Genomic DNA, 20,281 nt, shown 5'->3' on the forward strand with positions numbered 1-20,281 from the left:
TGTGTGTGTGTGCGCACGCACACACACACACACACAAGCAATTAAGTCTCATTTGCAGATTGAAAGCAACAATGGTGAGTACCAATCCTATTCCTTGGATTGCTTTCCAATCTGGACGTGCCACAAATAAGCAAACCTTGGCAATTTTTGCTACCATTTCCACTGGAATTCTCTGACATCCCTAGGGGTGATCTGCCTATACAATTAAGTGGTGGGAGATCTATTGCTGTTGCTATTGTTAGAGCAACTGGAAATGGAAAGCCCTTGCTGATCTACTGCACTGATCTGTTAGTGGATCCCCGCCTACCTTTTGCTGCCTGTTTCCTCAATCACCTTCCAGTAAGTGAACAAGCCAGATTAAATGCCATAGTTCTCAAAAAGAAAATATACACATACGGACAGAGTACCTTTTCTGGATTTCAAATATTTATTGTACATTTTTTTTTAATAAAAAAAAAGTTTCACAAAAGAAGGTTAGGAAGATTCCTCCAAAGGACACTTGAGTGACAGGATGGCAGAGTTAAAGGTGTCCGGCAGTGACACCAGCCACCACAGTCAAGTTTGTGGGGAGCAAGTCAGCCTTACAGAACATGCTATGGTGCAGTGTGACTATAGAAGGAAACCCCACGGAGGTTCCTCGCAAGGATGAATCAGGATGCTGTGCCCTGCCTTGAGGTGTAGGAAGATGGCTCCACCCTTCCCCATCATAGGGCAAATTCAGCTGGAGCAGCTGGGCTTCCTCACATTGTAGTGTAGTGGTATATAGCCAGGAGAACAACAGGGCACTGTGGAAGAGAGGACAACGTATGGCAAAATTGACCGCAACCCACCCTCCCTTAACCATGTCATTACAATTTCTTTTGCACCATGCTTACTCGGCACACCCTTGGCCCTCCAGAAGTTGCAGAACTACAACTCTCTTCCCTGACCATTGGCCATGCCGACTGGGGATGACCGGGTTGTTCAGCAACATCTGGAGGGCCAAAGGTTGGCCACCCATGTTTGAAGTCTTCTTCTGAGGAGTTCAAGGTGGCTTGCACAGGGCTGTGTACACAACATACTTAAATATAGGATCCTGTAACCCATCACATCATTTCTTTTACACATAAACTGTCAAACATGCACGCAATATTTTAATCCTGACTGTGAACCAGAGACAACAAGGAAGTCATTACACAAGGACGTGCTTCTCTTTTTCAAATAACGGGAGAAATAACAGGAATTGAAACATAATGAAAATAAATCCAGCTGAGTTTAGGAGTTATTAAGTGTTCCACATTACAGCATAATGTAAATGAGATCTTTGTGCAAGCAAATCAGGTTGAGTGGTGAATAAGTTGTGTAGAGAAGCCCACTGACTCTCTTCATGAACATAAATGCTTTGATGGATCAGGCCAAAGGCCCTTCTAGTCTAGCATTGTGTTGTCACATTGGCCATTCAAAATGCCACTGCGAAGATTGCAAGCCAGACATGACTACATCAGCACTCTCCCTGCTTGCAGACCCCAAGAACTGGCAATCGGAGGCATATCATGACTAGGTGTGAACATTGGCAGCCCCATCCTCTATGGTCTAGTCATCTTTTTAAAACCACCCAAGCTGGTGGCCATCCCCACATCTGGTGGCAGCAAATTCCTTCCACCTCCTCCCCAAACAAGACCTTCGTTAGGACTCACCGTGAGCATGAGGATAGCAAAGCCGAACCAAGAGACTCCCCAGGCGTAGCTCTGTACTGCGTGCTTGATGTGCTCAAAGCAGCCCTAAGGGAGGAAGGGAGGAGAGCCAGTGAGATCTTCCCTGAGATGCTGAGAGTGCCACAATTGCCCCCGGGGGCCAAAAAGGAGGGCTGTCTTGACCTTGAGAGGGAGACTTCGCTCCAGGGCAGACAGTTCTGTACTTCTCATGAAGATGCCCAGGAATGGGAGGCAACTTCGGGAAGGGTGTTGAGGACCACAGTACCTTGGTATGGATGTAGTCGACGTGACCCAGTCTGCAGCCCTCTTCGTTGAGCATGACAAAGTTGCGATCACGCTTGCAGCAGTAGAAGGGCCAAGGGGCCACCACCTCAGGGTACCTGCTTCTGAAGACCGAGGTGTAGTTCACCCAATCCATGGGATTATTGGCGCCACAGCACTTTTGCTGGAGGTGGAAAAAGCATCCCAGTTAGTGTTAACACCTCGTACTGCAGTAGCTATTTGGGCAGAGGACCCCTTGCTTGTTTGCTATGCCTTCCCTGGCTATTATTATTTATTGAATCTGTTAGTCACTTTATCTTTCCCAAAGCAACTCAAAGTGACTTCCAACCAAATAGACAAAAAAACTCCACACAGATACATTTCTTCTTGGTTTTAACGAAATACATTAAAAATATCCCTTCTACTTCTGAAAGGCCACAGACAGTTAAAGGCCAAAGGCCTAGTTAAAGAGGAAAGTTTTTGCCTGGTGCCTAAAGATATACCGTATTTTTTGCTCTATAAGACTCACTTTTTCCCTCCTAAAAAGTAAGGGGAAATGTGTGTGCGTCTTATGGAGCGAATGCAGGCTGCGCAGCTATCCCAGATGCCAGAACAGCAAGAGGGATTGCTGCTTTCACTGCGCAGCGATCTCTCTTGCTGTTCTGGCTTCTGAGATTCAGAATCCCCCCCCCTTGTTTTCCTCCTCCAAAAACTAGGTGTGTCTTGTGGTCTGGTGTGTCTTATAGAGCGAAAAATACGGTATAATGATGGTGTCAGGTGAGCCTCCCTGGAGAGAGCATTCCACAACCGGGGATCCACTGCTCATTCTCATGTTGCCACCCTCTGGACTTCTCTGGGAAGGGGCACACGAAGAAGGGGCTCACATGATGATTGCAGGGTCTGGGTTGGTTCATATGGGGAGAGGCTATTCTGTTCAGGCTTCCTAGAAATATCTGGGAAGGGCTGCAGTTCAGAAGAAGATCAAATGTCAGTCTTCTCCAATCTGGTGTCCTCCAGGTTGTTGGACTACAATGCCCATCAGCCCCTGGCTGCATGGCCCAATGGTCAAGGATGATGGGAGTTGCAGTCCAAAATGTATGGAGGGCAGTCGATTGCAGAAGAGCTGACACACATCGTGTATGCAGATGGCCCAGAAGCAATCCCGGAAGTTTTCAGTGGAAATGATCAGGGGATGAGAAGGCAAATACTTCTGTCCAAAGCCTAGGAGAGCCAAGAGTCTGACCCAAAGGCATAAAGCAGCTTCTCAAGTTCCTATTCAAGAGGGCCTTGTACGAACATGAAATCAGTTTCCTAGCAGATCTAGACTTTGCATGTACATAGAGAACCACTGCCTTCAGAAACATGGATGTGCTATGCTCCGATGCTCCCATCGCTTATGGTAGGTTCCTATATTAGGAGGTAGGCAGGAAGAAGATTATGTGGACATAGGGTGGGCAACCTATAACCCTCCAGATATTGATATCCAACTCACATCAGCCTCAACCAGTATGAGGAAACTGGTAGCCTAGGAGGGTGACAGGCTCCTTGAGGGATAGCTTGAGACTCTTGGGTTGTGGGTTCTAGCCCCACATTGGGTGAAATATTCTTGCATTGCAGGGGTTTGGACTCAATGACCCTCATGGTCCCTTCCAACGCTACAAGACTGTGATTCCCCAGCCTCAGCATGCCAAGGCAACATCTCTTGGGCTGCTTGATGAAGCATTAGCAAATTATTGTCAACAACAACAATAAGCTGGTCAGCTCTTGGCAGTTCTGCTCCACCCAGAGGTGGTAGTTTGGGAAGGGGCAGGTTACCTCCATCATGAAACGATCCCACATGCGGGTGAGTTCCCGGCCTTGGTCAGTGTCCGCCGAGTAGAAGGCCAACATCTGTCTTGTTATGAGCTTGGAATTCGAAACCACCTTGGGTGGGGAAGGGAGAGAGAATGCTGGTCAGCCACATTCCCCAGCACCCACGTCCTTTACAAGACCCATATGTTCTGAACATATCTGCTTGTAAAGAATGTGGATTGTGTAAATGCATGGCACAATGGTTTCTGGCAGAGAAGAAAAATGACAGGCCTTCGTTCCATAAAATGAGCATGGGGTTAGGAAAAAACTATCATGGGGGATCATGGGATTAGGCAAAAACAAATCATAGGCTTCCCCCAAAGAATCATGGGAACTGTAGTTTGTTGAGGATGCCAGGAATTTAAGCTCTGTGAGGAGTAAACTTAATTTCCCTAGGATTCTTTCAAGGAAGCCATGACTGTTAAAGTGCTATAAATGTGCTTTAATGGGTGGTATGGATGTGACCCTAGGTTTTGTTGGTTCTCTACAATGAGAGAAATGGGATCACTTAAGGTGTTTAGTTTATTAGGCCAAATAGACTTTTTAAAAAACGTAACAGCCCACTTACTTCTGATATTTTTCAAGAATATACGCATCTGGCTCCCATGGTTGCAGCCTAACTGGGACACGTAAAAAGTAACTCCAACTAATTTAGCTTTACTTGTAAAACCTCTTTGTAAAGGCTTCAGCGCTTGAAATGCTAACTACCTGGACCATGGGAGTAGCCAGGATTTACGTTGAAGGGAGGGGGCAGAACTGAGCTGTTAGTTAAGTATTTCTATTTATTTACTTTATTTAGGGGGCAGCTGCCCCCCCTTGGCAAAGCCTAGGCTCATAAGAGACAGTGGGCTGGTTCAGAGGATGCTTCAAGAGGACCAGTCCAGTGCATTAGTCTCATCTGCGCCATCCATGTGGCAATGGTCCATCCAAATGGGGGCTTTGCACTTATGCACAAAGGGCATAGGCCAAAAACTGGGCGGCTGGTTCTCAGATTAAAAGTGCGACAAGTGCAATTCAGTTTGCAGAATGAAACCAGCACTACTGACAGTATCTGTGGCTGCTCTGGGCTTTTCCAAGAAGGATCACAAGGCCAGGAGGACAAACAGAGTCTTGGAACTTGAAGGGAGGAAAACAAAACAAAAACAAAGGAAAAGTCCCCCAATGAAATATCAAAGGTCACATGTGGTTGTGTCTTGGGTGCTCGCTACAAACACACACAGAAGACACACTGTTGATTAGCTAAGGGAAGGTTATTCCCCCCTCCCCAATCATTAGATTGATCATCTGATGAGCAGGGACTGGGTGATTTTTCCTCCTGATCATAGTGCTGGACAGAGCAGAGAGACTAACATTTCTCTGCTTAGCCCAGTGCTGTGATAAGAATTAAAACTGCTCTGCCTTTGCTGGTGTTCAGCCCAGTCGCCTCCCTGTGGTGATACAGCCACTACCTGAAAATTATGTTGCGGGTTAGTGGGCTGGAGATTTACCACCCTGGGCTAAAATATGACACAGGCCCACCCTTTCTCTCAAACTGGACAGAGCCAAGTTCCGGCCAGCGGCAGGCACAGTTGGGCGACTCTCCCTGGTCTGCTTGTACTTACATAGTCACGGTGCGTGTAGGACGTGATGCAGGAAGCACACTCAAATAAGTAGACAACCAGGATCAGCACCAGATACTGAAGACAAGGAGAAAGAACCAGGTAAGCAGGTGGGGAGACTGCTGACCGCTAGGGCCTTAGCAAGCCAACCTTCCTTTCCCAAGGCAGAACATGAAGGCTGGAGACAAAGAGGCTTCTGGGGAGACCAAACTGAAGTTTTGAGGGTTTGTTTTGAAAGCCCTGCTTGAAAATACTGATGCCAGCCCCACTTCTCTCTGAGTTTTACATAGGGAAAGGTGGAACACACATCACGAACCACAGCTCTCTCTTTCAAGGTGCCTTCAGTTTTCCATTATTGTCACCCACAGCAATCTTGCACTCTTCCCACCAGAAGGGGAAGCGTGTCAAAGCTGACTCCATCGCTTGTCCCCCCCAAACACTGCTAAGGAATGGCAGGAGATTCCAGCTGGGATGGGGAGTGGGGAAGATAGGCATTCGGTAGAGTCCCTTCCTCCTCCCTGCTTTACTCACCAGCAACACCATCAGGCGGTTGCCATTCACAAGGCTGATAATGCCAAAGACGCACACGCAGAAGAAGCAAAAGCCAGTGAAGATGGAGATCCAGGCACCTGCGTAGACATCGTCTTTGCCTGTAACCCCCATGATGGGGTACACCTTGTAGGGATCAGCTGTTACCCAGACAGACTCCGCGTAAAGGGCCAGTCCTGCAAGCTGCGTAAATATGAGAAAGCTGTGATATAGCAAGCTGCCTTGTGGGAGGTTCAAAATAGGAGCTGTAGCCAGCAGGGTATGGCTCAGAGTAGACCCAATGAAATAATGGGCCTGCCTCATTAAATTCAATGGGTCTCCCCTGAGCAGGACTGGCATTGGATACAACCCTATTTGTCCATTGAGCCCAAACTTCCCTAACCTTGAATCCTCAGACTTGTCCAACTCCTATCATCTTCAGCCATCATGATCAAAGGTCAAGGCTTAGGGCCAAAGTAGAGAGCATTTGGGCCAACTGTGGGTGCCCAGATGTTGCAACATCTGGGGACCTGCAGATGGAATGGCCCACAGCCCAAATGCTCTCCACTTTGATTGGCAGTAGCTCTCCAGCAGGCGTTTTGCCCATTATCTGTTCCTTCAACCTTTTAACTGGAGATGCAGATGAATGAACTGGGGACCTCTGATCAGCAAAGGAGGTGCTCCACCACTGAGCTATGCCAGTTCCCCTTTGACACAAATTCTGCTAGCAGGGCTGTGGTGCCCCAGGTTAAGACACCAGATTCCAAGCCAAAAAACCCAGGGGTTCCCCTTCTACCTACAAACATGGTAGCTTCAGCACTCTCACCATGATGATCACATTGCCCATCACCAACAGCCCCACGACAAAAGATGAGCTCTTCTCCTCCATGTTTCCCAGGAAAGGTTCCTTGCAACAGCTGCTGAGGTTCTGCAGAAGATGGAAAAGCACAAAAGAAATAAGAAGGTGATTCTGAAAAGCCAGTGGGAACAACTTGGGATTATGGCTAGCTTCCACCACTCCTGTCTCAGTTTGCATAGAGGAGAAACGCTTAAGCCAGCTTGGTCAGTGCTCCTTCCAAAACATCCATACCCAACAGCGTGCAGAGATGGAGAAGATCAAATGGCAAGATTGATCTAAGGACCATCTAAGGATCTAAGGATCTAAGGATCTAAGGACCAGGTTAGACCACACAGCATTTGGGATGAGAGTCTTTTCAACCTTGGCCATGATTATGGCATTTCTGACTTCTTGGGTTGACGTGAGCTTTTTGGCCGAAATGTTGAGTTTTACTACAAGTTTTATTTTGTACTCCATTCTTAGAAATCGATTTTAATGTTTCACTGTTTTAACAGTTTGTATACAATAAGAAGAGAAGTAACTGTTTTCTATTTTAAGTGTGTCTGGAGGCAGGTAACTGAGCCAATAGGTATGGACTCAAATACGTAGGTTTTAGGGTACTCCACAACATTCCTGGGAGTCAGAAGAGCTCAGGCCAAACTTCCTTTGCAATGAAGACACACCACTATGTTTTTACTCCAATGAATCAACTCAGTGGCTTTTATCAAGGAACTCAAGACTCAGTTGACCTAAACAGGAACAGTTGCTACCTGTCTCAGGTGGGAGGGAGGGGAGGGTACCTTTGACAGCTTGAGGGCCATAATCCCTTCTGGAAATCTTCCAAGGGCCACATACATGCTAGTGGTGGGTGGGGACAGAGGCAAAAATAAGCAGACCAATAAATGTAAACTTTACCTTTCTGCAGTAGGCCAGTTTCTATACACACTCACACATTCCTCTTTATCTTCCACCCAGGTGAGAAAGAAGCATTCAAGAACTCATCCTAACCAGCAAAAACAGTTGAGGAGAAGTTGGAGCAAGGCCAGTGGGAGGTGCCCCAAGGGTCAGATAGAAAGGTCTAGAGCAGGGTTTCCCAAACTTGGGTCTCCAACCCTTTGGGGACTACAATTCCCATCATCCCTGACCACTGGTCCTACTAGATAGGGATGGTGGGAGTTGTAGTACAGCTGGAGTTTGGGAAACCTTGGTCTGGAGGATCAGATTTGGTGTTCAGGAGTGAACTTACCACTCCTGACCCATCTTGCACAGGAAAAGCGCTTCATGATAGGGAGCAAATCACAGTTCTCTTCAGCAGGGATGGGGAACCTGCAGCACAGGCTTCAATTTTGGGCAAGCTTCGAAGGACCCATCAGGAGTTTAAAGGGAGTTCCTGATGGTTCCTTTACTAGAGGAAAGCACACTCAATTGGCCATTAGTTGGTGGTGAAGGAATGCACATTGTTCCAGGAAGAGGAAGCAGCTTCCATTGAAACAGCTGTTGAAATGGAGGTAGTGGTGGGGAATTTTTTTTAGCAGTAGTTTCAGTTGAAAATTATTTCTCCCTCCCAGCATTGATCCTCAAACCCCTGAAAATCAGAGCTTCAAACAACAATATCAGGCTGTTTGAAAGACCTTTTGCAAACAGTCCTGTGTTGCCTCCTGGACTCATGGTGTCTCCTGAGATATTTCAGAACCATTTAACCCTGCATTTTCTAGAATGTGGGAAAATCAGGTTTCTAAAATAGTACCAGAGGCCTGTGTGCAGTGCTCGAGAGTGACCAATTGTGAAAAACTAGGACAAAATTTAATTCAGTTGCCTGGAACTGCTTAGAATACTGAAACCTTTTTTTTTTTTAAAGGGAACTCATGCCAGGCATCAGCCCTGGACCTTCTGCAAGGGTGCTGAAGCTGAGGTGGGTATGCAAGGATGCCAGGTGATGGCACCCATCTCAGAACCAGAAAAAAAAAAATTGGTGGCCAAACAGAAATTCAGATTAATTTAAAATGCAAACTTGTGTATCTTAAGACCTAACAGACCAGGGATTTGTATGATGGGACAGTCTTTAGAAAAAGAAAAGAAACTGCCCCAAATTTATGGATAAAGTCAGGGTATATATGGAGCCAAACAACCTAAGTCCTTAAGAGATTTGAAGGGAAGAGGAAGTTCCTGGCTGGGTCTGGTGTGTGTATGTTTTTTCCAGTGTGGGAGCGCCTGCCCCCAGGCACCAGTTCTTGCCTAGCTGGCTCCACAAAGGGCAGGTCTAACTGGTGGAGTTAGCTATACCCTCAGGACAGCATTGCAGGGATTCCTGGCGATCCACATTGCCTCCTCCAGAGTTGTTTTGCAGGGAGAGGAAGGTGAACAGGCCAGCGCTCTGCCACTCAAACCTGTTATGCAGAGCACACATTGCCACACCCTCCCTCTCCAAGAGGGAAACACCAGTTTTGGTATTGCATGGCACCAGGGAGATGGCCAGATGTTGCTAACAGTTGATGAGCCACTACAAGACCCCTCTTGATCTCCCTTCTTGTGGACTTGGCTTGGAGAGCTATCCTTGGACAGAGGTTTGTCCTCTGATGGCTCTTCAGTTGGAAGGCTGTTCTCAGCACAGTAGAACACAAGGACACCTTACCTGGGTGCAATCTTGTAGGGTTCTTCATACATCCTTCTGTTTAATGGGAGGGGATGAAGATCAGAGGCCAAATATCATCTAATCCAGGAGTGGAGAAACTTCTTTATCCCAAGGGCCACATTCACTTCTGGGCAACCTTCCAAGGGCCATATGCAGCAGTGGGCAGGGCCAGAGACAAGCGTGGGTAGAGCAACCAATGCAAATTTTACTTTTGTACAACTGGCAACCTTCAGCTCTCTGTCCTCCATTCAGATGAGCAAGATCAGAGTTCAAGGGCACCTTCCAGCCAAGTCAAAGCACTCAAGGTGGGAAGGAGAACCAGTTAGGTTCTCCACCAAACCAAGCCAAACAACTTCCAAGCATTACCAAGGACCCAAGACATTTTGGCACCTGAGGTGAACTACAAAATGATCTATGCTAAGAATAAGGGGTGGTGGAACCAAATCAACCTGACCCAATGGTTGAAAAGGAAATCAAAGGTCATTGCATGGAGGGGACAAGGCCTGCTCAGGAACATGCCAGAAAATAATAATAATAATAATAATAATAATAATAATAATAATAATAATAGTTATTCTTATTCTTTATACGCGTCCATCCGGCTGGGTTTCCCCAGCCACTCTGGGCAGCTCCCAACAGAATATTAAAAACACGATAAAACATCAAACATTAAAAACATCCCTAAACGGCTGCCTTCAGATGTCTTCTAAAAGTCAGGTAGTTGTTTATTTCCTTGACATCTGATGGGAGGGCGTTCCACAGGGCAGGCGCCACTACTGAGAAGGCCCTCTGCCTGGTTCCCTGTAACCTCACTTCTCACAGTGAGGGAACTGCCAGAAGGCCCTCAGAGCTGGACCTCAGTGTTCGGGCTGAACGATGGGGGTGGAGATGCTCCTTCAGGTATACTGGGCCAAGGCCATTTAGGGCTTTAAAGGTCAGCACCAACACTTTGAATTGTGCAGATGGGTGCAGACTCCAGGAGACCCCAGAGGGCAGTCCCCACCACCTTCTCCCTAGGGGTGGGAGGAGATCAGCAGTGCCTCCTAGTTGCTAAGAGGTCACTGTCGAGGTGGCATGGGCTGCCAAGGAGGCGACAGGTCCATCCTCCAAGGAGCATGCTGAAACCTTCGCTGTAGCAGCAGCAAGCAATGCATTCCTTGGAGACAAGATCTGCTGCCCCTGTGGACCATGCCGCCCGAGGTGGTCAGTTCACCTTGCCTTATGGCCCTACCAAGAACTAATAGCCCCAAATCAGTACTGGGTTGCAAATGGATTTAAGAATTCTGGAGGTACTTGCATTCTGGCTAGAAGCATTTAGTCAAAGAGTTGCCTAATTAGCTGGAATCAAGTATCTGAAACCCAGACTGCCCTCCTTCTTAAGAGAGAGTTTGAGGCTGTTTGCCTTTATTATTGTTCTTGTTATTTATTAAAATTGTGTACTACCCTTCATCCGAAGACCCCAGGGTGGTTCACAACGGAAAAATACAAAATGAGAATACAAAATACATAACAAAGCAAAAACAAACAAGCAAGCACGTTTCAAAAGCCATAGAATGTTAATCAGCCAAATGCCCGGTTGAAGAGAAATGTTTTTGCCTGGCACCTAAAGATATTACGTGTTTCTCTTCAAAGAATACAGTGCTGCCAAATGAAATTATGCACTCAAGGCATGACCATCTTTGTATCTCCTAAACAGGAACCAATTGACACATTTTATTGTCATTTTAATGTTCAGCACCTGGAAATTAGTAAATATTGGCTATTTTCATTTCAGAGGCGCTTTGTGCATTGTAGTCAGTTTGTGAATTTTAGCTGGTTTTGCGGGCCATTTTCTCTCTTAAAAACAAACACCCTTCCTGTGTGTTTACTCTGAAGTAAAACAAATTGTGCTCTATGGTGTCTACTCCCAGGCAGTAATTGCCTCTAGGTTCTCTTGACTGGTTTTATGTTCCAGACAGCTTCTCAAAAATACGCTACATCACCAAATACCATCATTTCAATGGAAATTTTGGGGTATATTCTTATCAACATGATAAGCACTGAACCAGATATAGAACATTTAAAGGTGCATTTATGCTTCTTCAAACCAATATGTGAACTGCAGGCATCCTTCAAAATTTACACTTCTCATTTTTCCAAACTTAAGTTCACTTCTCCACATCAGTTTGTGATTTGATTTTTTACAGTCTTCATGAAAATTCATTGGCAATTTCCCCCTCTAATATACCAATTTTTGCATGCAGTTTTGCAAAGCAATCTCCCCAGATATAATGCATTTCTAAATGTTATATTCACTAACAGATGCAATTTCCGTGCACATCTTAGCCTGGTATATAAATTCATTGAATGAGAATTGAATATTCTCCATTGCCATCCTGAAGTTTAGCCTCTGTTGTTTTTCTTCAATCCTCTGTACCACAGACCTAGTAATTTGCCACCAGCCTCACACTTCGGCTGCGTATGAACCATGCATTTAAAGCACATTGCTTCTCCCAAAGAAGCCTGGGAATGGTAGTATGTTAAGGGTGTTGGGAATTGTAGTTCTGTGAGGGGCAGCCTACTGTTCCCAATATTCTTTGGGGAAAGCAACATACTTTAAATGTATGGTTTGTACAGAACCACACTCCTCTCAGCCACCTGGATGGAAACTGATGGTGAATCTGAGGCACAAAAACAGGACTAGGGAGAGATTTTGCAAATATATGTGCACATCTTCTTTGTGTGAGACTGAGAAGGTTAGCTGGATTGCAATAAAGCCTTGTTGACCATTTCTGGAAGGATCCATTTCATCGCACAAATGAAATGGCCCCACTTGAGGTAACTCAGCTAAAGAGATCAGATGCATCTTGCCCACAAAAACTTAGTCTTGAGGTGCCACAAGACTCCACGCTTTCCCCTGCAATGGCTACCGCTCTGGAAGGACATTGCTATCAGAAGACAGTCACCACTGATAAGAACTCTACACACATACCCTCTAAGTGTCCCTATTTTCCAGGGACAGTCCCCGATTTACAGAAGCCGTCCGAGTTTCAGATTTGATCCTGGAATGTCCCACTTCTCCTTACGACGTCCCTATTTGCATTGGATAAACATTGGGATGTCCCCAATGTTGGAGGGTACATACTTGGAGTCCTGAGAGTCCCATGGACTGCAAGAAGACCAAACCTATCCATTCTGAAGGGAATCAGCCATGAGTGCTCACTGGAAGGACAGATCCTGGAGCTGAGGCTCCAATACTTTGGCCACCTCATGAGAAGAGAAGACTCCCTGGAAAAGACCCTGATGTTGGGAAAGATTGAGCGCACAAGGAGAAGGGGACAACCGAGGACAAGATGGTTGGACAGTGTTCTCGAAGCTACCAGCATGAGTTTGACCAAGCTGCGGGAGGCAGTGGAAGACAGGAGTGCCTGGTGTGCTCTGGTCCATGGGGTCACAAAGAGTCGGACACGACTAAATGACTAAACAACAATAACACATACATGGAAACAATCACAGCTCTTCAGTTTGGGACTGCAGTTTTGAAAGACAGCAATGGGCCCCTTTCCATCCTCAAAACCTCCCGGCTTACAACCTCCACTCACCTGTTAGCTGCAGACAAGCCAGCTGTATCCTGTTCTGCAAGGTGCAACAATCTTAAGGCTGCCCTTTATATATTTGCCCAGGCAAAGTGGGTAGGGAATGGGGGGGGGGGTCAGAAAACTGGACTGGATTTTCTGGATTGGAGGCAGGAAGGACCGGGGGGGGGGAGGAGAGATTTTACCACCTGTTTTCTGCCACTCGGTTGGTTGATGCCCCACCCAGGAAAAGGCTGACTGACCAGAGCTATCACATAGTTGGATCCTCCGGGTGGTTAGCTGGGGACGGGAATTTCCCTTGTAAGGAGCCTTCGAAAGCTTGCAAGACACCCTGGCAGACAAGCAGAGTGGAAATGAAATTGTGAGGTTCATTTTTTAAAGGGGTTGAGGTTGATCGCTTTTAGTAATAATGTTCTTTTATTATTCGGATACAGCCCTGGCTTTTATTTATTTTTTCTCTTGAGTTTTTAAGCAGGGAAGATGTGTTTTTGTGTGTGTGTGTGTTCGTTGCAAGCTGCCTTGAGCATTTTACTTTTTTAATGGAAAAACGGGGCAGGCAATTCTATCAATAAATAAATGTACATACCTATTTGCAGCCACAATCCAATTTAGGGATAAGTGCAACTCAATCAGCAGTTTTGAAAACCGCATTTATTTTTAATGGCCGTCAGCTGAATCTGAGCATTGATTTGAAACAGCAGATTATGGGTCTAATCCTAAAAATACTTGTTAGAAGACCCCTATCCCCCCCCCCCAGCTCACAAAGCTATAATTCCCAGAGTTCCCCGGGAAGAGAGATTGATTGTTGACGGTGCCTCTTGTCCTTTACAACTGTTTGCCCCTGTTGTTCACCACCTCTGTACTCTGTACACATTTGAAGAGCTTTGAGTAGACTGGGATGTTGTCGCAGTTCTCTTGGGGTGGTGCTAAAACCACCTCATTTATTTTCAGCAGATGTAAGTGAGTCTGGTCAAATTTGAAGCAAAACCACCCCACTTTATAACCTGCCAAACAGAGGATTATATTTGAGGAACGTGATGCAAATATTTGATGACGTCTGTTCATGTCCATAGCATAGTTTTGCAGACCCTTAAAGTGTCCTTATTTGCAGGGACAGTCCTGGATTTACAGAAGCCATCCTAGTTTCTGATTTGATCCCGGAATGGCCCACTTTCCCTTAGGACACCCACATTTACATCAGAAAAGTTTTGGGGGGTATGAAGTTATGTGACCCCCTGAGCCAAGGAGATAAGTAACAGTTAGAAGACATCTGAAAACAGTCCTGAATAGGGAGGTTTTTTATTGTTTAATATTTTATTATGTTTTTATATATGTTGGAAGCTGCTCAGAGTGGCAGGGGCAACCCAGTCAGATGGGTGAGGTATAAATATTAAAATTATTATTATCATGATTAGGGAATAGGAAGTCCTTGTTTTCATCGGAGAAATGCTGAAGGGTATGAGTTTATACTGTAATAAATAGACCAGTCCAGAGGTTCTTACACAGTGGTCCTTGTGGCATGGAAGCAGAATGAATCTGTACTTAGCCCTGGATTTTATTATCTCCTCACCTTGACAAAAGAAACAGATGCCATTTTGACCAGATCAGATTATCAAGCAACAAAGCCATGGGCTGGGGCCTATGAGTGTCATAATATGGCATTAGTACAGTACAGTACACGAATTTCCCATTCAAATTTATATTTTAAAATCCCCTTTAAAATGCTTAGTCTAGGGCCTGTGATTTTGCCTCACTGTTTTTGACAATGGGGCTGAAGAAAAAAAGCTAGTGTGGTCTGTGTTGGGATTCGCAGGATACTGGATAAGTCTGCAGGCTTCAACAGGATGATGCAATACTCTGCTGGGTCAGAGTGACTCAGCAGGAGTGTGATTAGTGTAATTGGCTATCACCTGATTTAAAAAGGAAAGCCTGTTTAACAGGAGGTGTGGTGGTTGTGCTGTAGTGTGGTGGTGCTGTGGTGGAGAGTATTCGTTTGTAAGTACTCTGTATGGACTGTTTCTTTTGTAATGCCTGTAAATAGCTCACATTAAAAAGGACTGCACTGAAAAACCTGGAACTCTTAGTGCTTTGCTGAAAACGCCGCGTGGAATATGCGACAGGGTTATGGGCCCAGCACGCTTCCGCTGCGCAAGAGTACAGGTGGCAGTTATCTAGCCGTGGGTGCTGGAGGTGAGCTGCAGGGATGGAGCAGTCCAGAACTGGCGTGTTGCTGGAGAAGCTGATGGCCACGAACTACAGCACCTGGTCGGTCCGCATGCAACACTTCCTCAAGCGTGAGGGCCTGTGGAAGGTGGTGGAAACTACACCGCAGCCCCCTGAGGAGGATGAGGACGACGATGAAAAGCTGGCACTAGCAGAGGCCCAGCTTGAAAAGGATGAGAAAGCTTTGGCTACGATCATCCTTGGAGTGGACGACAGCCAGCTAGTCTACGTAGCTGATAAGGTGACGGCAAGTGAGGCGTGGAATGCACTCAAGGCTGTCCATGTGCGAGAGACAGCTGGCTCACTGATAACACTAACCAGAAGACTGTACCGGTGTCGGAAGAAACCGGGGGACTCCCTGGTAAACCACCTAAAATTCCTAACAGGCTGTTTCCAGCAGCTAGCCTTAAGAGGGAGGCCTGTGGGGGAAGAGGACAAAGTCTTTATAGTCCTGAGTTCCCTTGATGACAGCTATGATATGCTGGTCAACTCCCTCGAGTCTGTAGAGACTGATGAGCTGACTCTGGAATACGTGACCGGACGGTTGTATGCAGAGGAGGACAGGCGTGCAGAGCGAAAGATGACCTCAGCCCAGCTGTTGGAGCATCCCAGAGGGAACAACAGCCGGGAAGAGCAGAGGTGTCGGCAGCTGGAGAAACAGCCAGGAGGAGCTGCTGCAGACCAGCCGGTGGTCAACAAAGTAAAAAGGTGTTTTTGCTGCAAGTCCAGTGGACATCTGCTTCGGGACTGCCCGAGGAAACAACAAAAACAGCAGAAACACAGGAGGCAGCAGAGAGAGTCTACCGCTTGGGTGTCTGCAGATGGTCAAGAAAATGAGGAACTGTGGGTTCTGGACAGTGGAGCTTCTCAAACCTTTTGTAAAAGAAAAGGATTGCTAACTGATGCTAGGGCTTCAAACAAAAAACATGTAAGTCTTGCTACGGGCCAGAAAGCTAATGTGGTTTGTGAGGGGGAGGTTGTGTTCCCACAGCTGGGACACACATTCAGGAATGTGTTGTGTGTGCCTAGTTTGCAAAACAATCTCCTGAGCATTCCTGATTTGGCAAAAGCAGGCTTTGAAGTAAATTTTGTGGGAGACCAGTGCCAGATAAAGCAAAATGGGGCAGTGTTGGCAAATGCTAGCCTTAGAACTAATATGTATGTACTGCAGTGTGAATCTAAGGTTGCGAATGTGCAAAATGTCCCAACCCATGATATGTGTATTCATCTCCTGCACAGGCGTCTGGCTCATGCTAGCTATAAGGTGCTAAACAAAACATTGGAGTTGTGTGGCGGGATGAAAAACATAAAAAGTTGTGATAATTACTTAGACTGTAATATCTGCAAGGAGGTTAAAAGCAGGGCTTGCCCAGTAGCAAGAGCAAGCCAGAGAGAAACCAAAAAACCACTGGAGTTGATCCATGCAGATGTAACTGGTCCTTTTCCACCTAGTGTCTCCCACAACAAGTATTGTTTAATCCTAGTGGATGATTTTTCTAGATTTGGCTGGGTCTATCCATTAAAGCAAAAGTCTGACGTTGCCCAAACTTTGAAGTTCTGGGTAAGAAGAGTAGAAAGGCAACTTGGTGAAAAGGTGTCCTCTATTCAATCAGACAGGGGAGGGGAGTTTATGGCAAGCTCCCTAAGAAACTGGTTGCGTGCCCAAGGGATTAAACATAGGCTTACCAATGTGGCCACGCCTCAGGAGAACGGAGTAGCAGAGCGTAGAGGAGGTGTCTTGCAGACACAAATGAAAGCATTGTTAGCAGATGCAAATCTTCCAATTAAGTACTGGGCTGAAAGTATTAAGACCGCGAATTATATTGGGAATCGCTTGTGGTCAAGGGTACTAGATGACATACCCTATAAAATTCTCTATAACAAAAGTCCCAGTTTGCAACATTTAAGAATCTTTGGGACAAAGGCATGGGTTGACATACCTGTGAAAAAACGAAGAAAAGGTGGGAAAAGGGCACAGCAGTTGCTATTTCTTGGGTATGAAAGCGGTACGAAAGCCTACAGGTTTGAAGATGATAAAAACCTTTTGAGTTATAGTCGATCAGCCAGCTTTAATGAGCAAAGAAATTGGCCCAAGATACATGCAAACCTGCTGCCAGGAAAGGTTTTACTGCCGAGCATACCTGATAAGGCAGTTGAAACAAAGCTAAGAATTGGCAGCTCTCCCAGAGAAACTGAAAGGGAGGAAGTAAAGGTTGAGCATTTTTCTCCAACTGCTAGCATGGAGCAGGGGAAAGAAGAAAGTGCAACAGGGACAGGAGGAGGTAGATCTCCAGAGTCAATCCACCCCAAAAGCAGTCGTGAAGGTAGCCCAGGGGGTGAGATTAATGAACCAAGGAGGTCTGCAAGAAGTAATAAAGGTCAACCTCCAGACCGTTATGGGTTCCCAGCCACCATAAACCAGGTTTGTGTAACTGAGCCAGAAAACTTTGAAGAAGTGCAAGAGTTACCTACTCTAGAGAAAGAGGCGTGGTTAAAGGCAATGCAGGCAGAGTATAACTCTCTGCTAAACAACAATGTGTTTGTACCTACAGAATTGCCTAAAGGTAAAAAGCCCATAAGCTGTAAGTGGGTTTTTAAAGTGAAAAAGCTGGCTGATGGTAGTTGTCAGAGGAAAGCCAGGTTGGTTGCACGGGGCTTTACACAGAGGAAAATGATACATTATGATGAAGTGTTTGCCCCAACAGCAAAGGCTGAAACAGTAAAATCAGTTTTAGCAATGGCAAGTCTGAGAGGGTTAAAAGTTAATCATTTTGATGTTGCCTCAGCATATTTAAATGCTCCTATTGATGCCGAGGTATATTTACAGCAAATACCAGGTTATGAGCTAGAAAAAGACAGCATGGTGTTAAAACTGCAAAGGGCACTATACGGTTTACACCAAAGTGCACGTCTATGGCATGAATGCATAGACACAACTTTGAAAAAGATGGGATTCAAACAAAGCCTGGCTGATTCCTGTTTATATTCAGCAATGGTGCAAGGAAGTGTTTGTTATTTACTTTTGTATGTTGATGATATCTGTCTAATAACAACTGCACAAAAGCAAGTGTCTTGGTTTATAAACAGCCTAGGTAACAAATACAAACTGAAGTATTTGGGAGAGATTAAGAATTACTTAGGAGTAGAGGTTCAGAGAAATGAAGAGGGCGTTTACTCTCTGAGTCAGAAGGAAAAAATCGAAAAGTTACTGAAGATCTATGGAATGGAGAGGGCAAATGAGGTTGACACTCCCATAACTACCCAGTACAAAAATGAACCAGAAGGGCAAAAATGTGAGAATGCAACAGCGTTTCATTCTCTGTTGGGTTCTCTGTTATATTTAAGTTGTTGGACAAGACCCGACATAACATTGGCAGTGCACATGTTAAGCCAAAGAAGTGCAGACCCGGCTCAGAGAGATTGGGTAGCACTTAAAAGAATCCTAAGGTATCTGAAAGGCACAAAAGATTACAAGCTGGTTCTGGATACAGGATATGATCAGCAAATGTATGCATACACTGATGCCAGCTGGGGAGACAGAGAAAATGGAAAGTCTACCACTGGCTATGCCATATATATTGGAAATGCCCTGGTTCAGTGGAAATCCCAGAAACAAACATTTGTTGCCACAAGTACTTGTGAAGCAGAGTACTCAGCCATAAGCGAATGTGTATCACAAATAGAGTGGTTTGCTTGCCTAACAAAAGAGCTTGGAATACCTTCTGAAATGCCAATCACTGTGCTAAGTGACAACATGGCTGCACAACAGCTTGCTAACCAACAGAACTTTAAGAGCAAGAGTAAACATATTGCGATAAGATACGGAAATGTGAAAAATGCTTTGGAAAGAAATGTGTTAAAGGTACAGCACTGTAACACAAAATGTAATGTGGCAGATTTGTATACAAAATGTTTGGATGCTCCTAAATTTCGAGACTTAAGAGAATTATTGGGTCTCAAGCCTTTGACTTAAGGAGGAGTGTTGGGATTCGCAGGATACTGGATAAGTCTGCAGGCTTCAACAGGATGATGCAATACTCTGCTGGGTCAGAGTGACTCAGCAGGAGTGTGATTAGTGTAATTGGCTATCACCTGATTTAAAAAGGAAAGCCTGTTTAACAGGAGGTGTGGTGGTTGTGCTGTAGTGTGGTGGTGCTGTGGTGGAGAGTATTCGTTTGTAAGTACTCTGTATGGACTGTTTCTTTTGTAATGCCTGTAAATAGCTCACATTAAAAAGGACTGCACTGAAAAACCTGGAACTCTTAGTGCTTTGCTGAAAACGCCGCGTGGAATACGCGACAGTCTGCTAGGGCCAGCCCAAGATAATTTGCTACCAGAGGTGAAGGGTGTGCCAATTGGACTGGCAGCTGACAGCACTGTTGAAATCCTCCACTGAGGCAGCCAGTTAGTTTAGGCAGTGCTGGCTGGTGCCCATTGGAACTGGTAGGGAAGAAGGCAGGGAGGTCAACAGCAGGTGGCACTAGAGCCAGTGAGAGGCAGAGCGAACGTACTCTTGTTTAGTCCCCATCCTCCACCCTGCTGAGTCCTACAAGGGTCAATACTTGAGACTAAGGAGAACAGGTCTGTGTAGAGGCAGTGTGAAGCAACCGCCTCAGGTGGCCAGTTCCACAGGGGCAGCAGATCCCACTGTAGCTCTTTATTACCCCCTTGTTCCTGATGTAGCTTTCTGTTAAGTTGTGGGTGAACATATCAGACGACACAGAGATTCTTCAGACAGCTCTTGTTTATTCACAGGCCAGAACAGAACTGAACTGAAGGGTTCAGCCAACCTTCTTATATAGAGCTCAACTACAACGCAACAGTAACAACTTTCTGTAACTATCCAATCACTGAACGTCACTTTCAATTCCTTATTTGCATATGCGGACCTGAGTGAAAACTATCTACAGTATCCCCCTGCTGGCCCAGGGTGAGAACTGCAGTACATAACACTTTCACTCACCCCTTCTTCCCTGGCGTGGTGGGAGATGCTATTTTGTAATTCGGTTCAGGTGCCAAAATGCCTTGGGCAAGCCCTGCTGTGAAGCATAACGCAGTCCTGTCTTTCAATAGATGGGAAT

General features: G+C 45.8%; 1 protein-coding gene across 2 annotated transcripts; it reads right to left on the minus strand.

The window, feature by feature from the left end:
- Positions 1–404: 404 nt before the first annotated feature.
- Positions 405–13,120, minus strand: UPK1A (uroplakin 1A). 2 transcript variants are annotated; one of them, XM_083512376.1, is made up of 8 exons: positions 12,984–13,120; positions 6,759–6,860; positions 5,936–6,136; positions 5,408–5,482; positions 3,771–3,878; positions 1,960–2,139; positions 1,677–1,760; positions 405–785 (listed from the first exon to the last, which is right to left on the minus strand). In XM_083512376.1, the coding sequence occupies exons 2-8, from the start codon at positions 6,819–6,821 to the stop codon at positions 741–743; spliced, it is 756 nt and encodes a 251-aa protein (XP_083368502.1). In that variant the 5' UTR covers positions 6,822–6,860; positions 12,984–13,120; the 3' UTR covers positions 405–740. The 2 variants fall into 2 exon arrangements, with proteins under 2 accessions (XP_083368502.1, XP_083368503.1); XM_083512377.1 differs by lacking the exon at positions 12,984–13,120 and adding an exon at positions 7,686–8,577.
- Between the last annotated feature and the right edge of the window lie 7,161 nt (positions 13,121–20,281).

Source organism: Podarcis liolepis (genome assembly GCF_965112155.1).
Source record: "Podarcis liolepis genome assembly, chromosome: 7".
NCBI classification, from domain to species: Eukaryota; Metazoa; Chordata; class Lepidosauria; order Squamata; family Lacertidae; genus Podarcis; species Podarcis liolepis.